We start from the raw sequence: 4,517 nt of genomic DNA on the forward strand, positions 1-4,517 counted from the left end.
TAATTAAGAACAGCAAAGGTCACCAACATTCTTGGCAACATTTTAGAAGAATGATGGGGGACACTGAGCCTGATAATCTAATACATTAAACGCAGAACTATCTTGATCGACCTTGGAACTGTACAATCAGTAAACTAATTCTAAAGCTTGTTATATTCTTTTGAATTTTAAATATTTCTCTTCAATCTATTGGGCCCAATTCAGAGATGCACCTAAAGTGGCTGCAACTGCACAAGCTTTCCATGCTCGGTAATAAACGCCGATTCCCGCCGCATCTATGCGAACGCACCGCACTTATACATCCAATTGTGAAAGTAGTTATCATCAGAACACATTTCAATCAGCCCTATCCTTGTCCGAGAGATCCAACTGAAGTCGGACAGTTCTTTGCCTACACTCCTCTCCGATTACCCCACGTCGGTCTACCCGATTCGTGTGCAGCCCGTGTGATCCGTATGCAGGAGCACAGAAAGGGAGAGTGGAGCGGGTACTTCTTACTCCGGACGGTTGAAAGGGCCCAGGTCAACGACCACCCCCACTGGCCGCACCTGTATAACAGTGCAGCCGCAGGGCACATTGGGCAGTGAGAGCGCGGAGACTGCTGCTACCAACAGTCTCCTCTCACTGCCTGATTTTCCGCTGCACTGCTATACAGGCGCAACTAGAGGTAGTGGGCAGAGGACCTCATTCAGAGGCGCTCACTCTGAATGAGGGCGGCCGCATCTATTTTCTGAGCCGGCCTCCTGGCCGCTCGCTAGGCTGTGGGTGACCACCCACAGCTTTAGCGAGCGGCCAGGTTGATGGTCGCGATGGTCAAGACCATCGGGGCTTGCGACGAGACCCTTGTGGTAGGGTCTTGTCTGTCGCAAGCCCCAGTGAGCTTTCGGATGTATTAGAGCTGGAAGCTCACCACTGACATCACGAGTGATGTCAGTGGGGCCGCCCCCAAACGCCAGGCGTTCCGTCGGGAACGCCTCCGGATGTGAAGCCACCCCCCCGCCCTGCCTACAAACAGTGTGAGCTGTCGATCACCATTGACAGCCGCCCCTTTTCTAGTGAGTCGGAGCGAGAGAATTTCTAGCTCCGGGGCTTGCACGTGCGCAGAGCCCAACATTGACCCACCTGCGAGCGGGTCTGAATGAGACCCAGGGAGTGTGAAGTGTTATAGGTGGGGGCGACAGCACTGATCACCCCTCCTTCCTTTGGAGCCACCCACCTGTGCCAAGTGTGTGGTGCCTAATAGTTCCTTATGTTTTTTTGGAGAAAGGAGTGTGGCCACGATTCCCAGATTTGGCCTTAATTTCCCCCCTCACCAGTACCCAGCCTCGTCTGAGCTCTCAATGGCCCTGTCCATACGCAGGCAGAATAGCGCGCTACTGACATTTCCAGGAATAAATCTGTAAAAGCCGTGATTGTCCCTGACAACAAGGGACAGTTCGAGCAACATAAAGTGAGAGGGATTACTATAAAATAAGAATAATGTGTTCTTATCACTGTATACTTTAATGAACAGTAAGCATAGCATTTTTCTTATGGTCTTGATATTGCAATAATATCAGTGTCATTATATTTATCAATAGGCTTACCATATTATCCCTTTAAACCGAGACACATATGAATTACACAGGATCTGTGGCTGATTAAACACCAGGTGGTATGCAGGCTTGAAGTTAGCCAGTCACAGAACCTGTGTAATTCATGAGTGTCCCGGTTTAAAGGGATAATATGGTAAGCCGGTATGAATGTATAGTATGGTAGGCCTATTTATCAAGCATTAAGTCTATATACACACACAGGACCTCATTCAGAGCCGCTCGCAAAATGCGAACGCTCGCTCTGAATGAGGGCGGCCGCATCTAAAAAATTATCTGGCCTCCCGCTAGGCTGCGGGTTACCACCCACAGCTTTAACGAGCGGCCAGGATGATGGTCGCGATGGTCAAGACCATCGGGGCTTGCGACGAGACCCTTGTGGTAGAGTCTCGTCTGCCGCAAGCTCTCCCATTGACATCACTGGTGATGTCAGTGGGGCCGCCCACAAACGGCAGGCGTTCGCTTAGGAACGCCTCCGTTTGTGAAACCACCCCCCCGCCACGCCTCCAAAACGGGCCGAGCTATCGATCAACATTGACAGCCGCCCCTTTTGTAGTGAGCCCCGGAGCGAGAGAATTTCTCTCTTACTCCGGGGCTTGCGCACGCGCAGTGCGGCCGCTGCGCGTGTGCAAAGCCAAACGTCGACCCACTTGCGAGCGTGTCTGAATGAGACCCACAGTATGGCTGGTTCAGAGGTGGACACAGAGCAGATATGTGCGCATGCTGACAGATGTTTTTTTTTTTGTACCGCGCATGCATCCGAGTCGCGCCGCGCACGAGTCCTGTTGGTCAGTGCACAGAGAAGCAGCACAGGATTGGACGCACGGTCTGAGAATTTTAGTGGGAGTTTCCGACAGGTAACAGGGGCATGGTGAAACCAACGAGGGTATGTCGCTGAAAGTGGCTGAGAGACGCACTGCCACCTACACACGAGGCCATACTCAGACAGTATAACCGCACCTGCCATGGCGCAAGTTCCAATGATGCGGATGAATACACACAGTGACGGACGTGCACTATCTTAAGACGATGTAAATGAGCGTCTCGGTTGTTTGAAAATCGGAGGCGGCATTAGCATTAAGACACAGACGCAACTACGGCAAAAGACGCGTCTGTATCCTCCCCAGAATCAGGCCCAGTTGCTGGTGGAGTATTACAGTGTACGCTGCCTGTAACTGTAATGAGTCTTTATATACTATATGTACATTTATAAACTAGCACTGGTGAGGAGGGGACCAGCCATAGGGGGCAGACACTGTAGTCTCCAAAATGCCAGTGCAAGGGGCACCAGCCCAGCCCCTGACAATGCTCCTACCTCTCTCCAGCTCTAATGAACTAGTTGTCCCATCTATCCCTGTAACCCAGGCAGCCTTGCGGAGACTGGCAGAGCACGCTGGGACTTGTAGTTCCACAACAACCCAGAACGTGAGAGGTGCGTGTCAGCACTGGCAGATTACACAGAAGGCAACGTTACCTGTGGCCCCGGCCGTGGAGCCTGAAACACCCCCAACCCGGAGGTGGGACCCGGGCGGCCCACGCACAGCACAGCCCGTACATTGCTCACTGTGGTGTCACCGGGGACACCCCGGGCCGGACTCATAGCGCTAACATTGCAGCTAGCCAATCACGGGCAGCGCTCTTTCATCTCAGCCAATCACAGAGCACAGCGCTGGCCAATGACAAAGCGTTGGCTCCCAGCCACTCATAGAGTAGCGCAATGTACATAGACCAATAGTCAGCGAGAACTCCAACGTCTTCAGCCAATAGGATGGAAGCAGGAAGAAGGGCAAAGCCAGTATCGTCACTGAGTGTATTAAAGTCGCGATGAGCCTGAGGAGGAGCCGGGCTGTCGGGAGTCAGGACAGTCGGCTTGTCGCTTGCAGTGACTGTAGGAATGGGGCTCAAAGACTAATGATAACAAAATATTTAGATATTTCTACACTAAAAATTCGATAGCAAAACATCCGTTAATCATCTGCTGGGTCTACTTACTAAGCCTTGGATGGAGATAAAGTACCAGCCAATCAGCTCCTAACTGCCATCTCACAGGCGGTGTTTAAAAAATGACAGCAGCTGACTGGCTGGTACTTCATCTCCGTCCACTTTATCTCCATCCAAGGCTTAGTAAATAGACCCCTGTGTCTTTGTGCTGCTGTAGTGAGGTCTCAGTGCTGTTGTACAGAGAGCAACATTTAGAGGCGAGCACACACAATGCCATAATTCATGGTTGTTGATAGATCCATGTTGGAGAAAGGCTCTCTGACGTCACAACCACGTGAGCGCTACAGCAGGGCCGATCAGCTAGCTATGTTACTATCCACATGGGCATACAGGGGCAATATAATCCTGTGGTGGAGCCACCGTAACCGAAGCGAGCCCGCAGGGGGACACTTTTGGCCCCCTGTTCTGAACCTTGCGCCTCCCTCCTGTTGTCCCGAGTCACATGGTTGTGACGTCAGAGGTCTGTAAAACACTTCACTTTAGACCTAACCCAATATTCATGCCAAGCCAATGGGCGATGTTTTTCAACTGAGCATGCGTCAAAGTAGCTAAACAGTCACACACGGCCATGCATCCCGCGGTGTGTACGCACAGTCGCAGTAGCAATTGAGACGCATTGGCCCCAGAAATGTATTGGAAATGGAATTGGGCATTCCTGGGGGGTGGCTATTAAGACGCACATAGATGCACCTTCCTATGGGCGTGTTACCGCAAAAGACATAACAGCAGTAGCAGCAGCGTGCAACTGTGAATCAGCCCATGTGTGTGCTGGCTGGCTTGCAACTAGCAGAGAATTCTGGGATGTAAGGTTCCACAAGACCAGATAGCTAACGATTGCCAATCTCTGCTTTATAGGGCCTGATTCAGCACGGATCGCAACTGCAACAGCGTGCGTAGACAGCCGATTGTTGCGTATATGCATCG

General features: G+C 51.5%; 1 protein-coding gene across 2 annotated transcripts in view; it reads right to left on the reverse strand.

Annotated features, from left to right (window-relative positions):
• The window catches only part of L2HGDH (L-2-hydroxyglutarate dehydrogenase), a 22,358-nt gene extending 19,159 nt beyond the window's left edge, over positions 1-3,199 (reverse strand). The window contains exon 1 of one of the 2 annotated variants that reach the window (XM_088464359.1): positions 3,067-3,199. In XM_088464359.1, coding sequence (XP_088320485.1) covers positions 3,067-3,149 — 83 coding nt within the window. In that variant the 5' untranslated portion in view covers positions 3,150-3,199. The remainder of the gene's footprint in view (positions 1-3,066) is intronic. The other variant, XM_088464360.1, reaches the window with a different exon arrangement.
• Between the last annotated feature and the right edge of the window lie 1,318 nt (positions 3,200-4,517).

This window comes from Taudactylus pleione, unplaced genomic scaffold (genome assembly GCF_031769625.1).
Source record: "Taudactylus pleione unplaced genomic scaffold, aTauple2 ptg001661l, whole genome shotgun sequence".
NCBI lineage: Eukaryota > Metazoa > Chordata > Amphibia > Anura > Myobatrachidae > Taudactylus > Taudactylus pleione.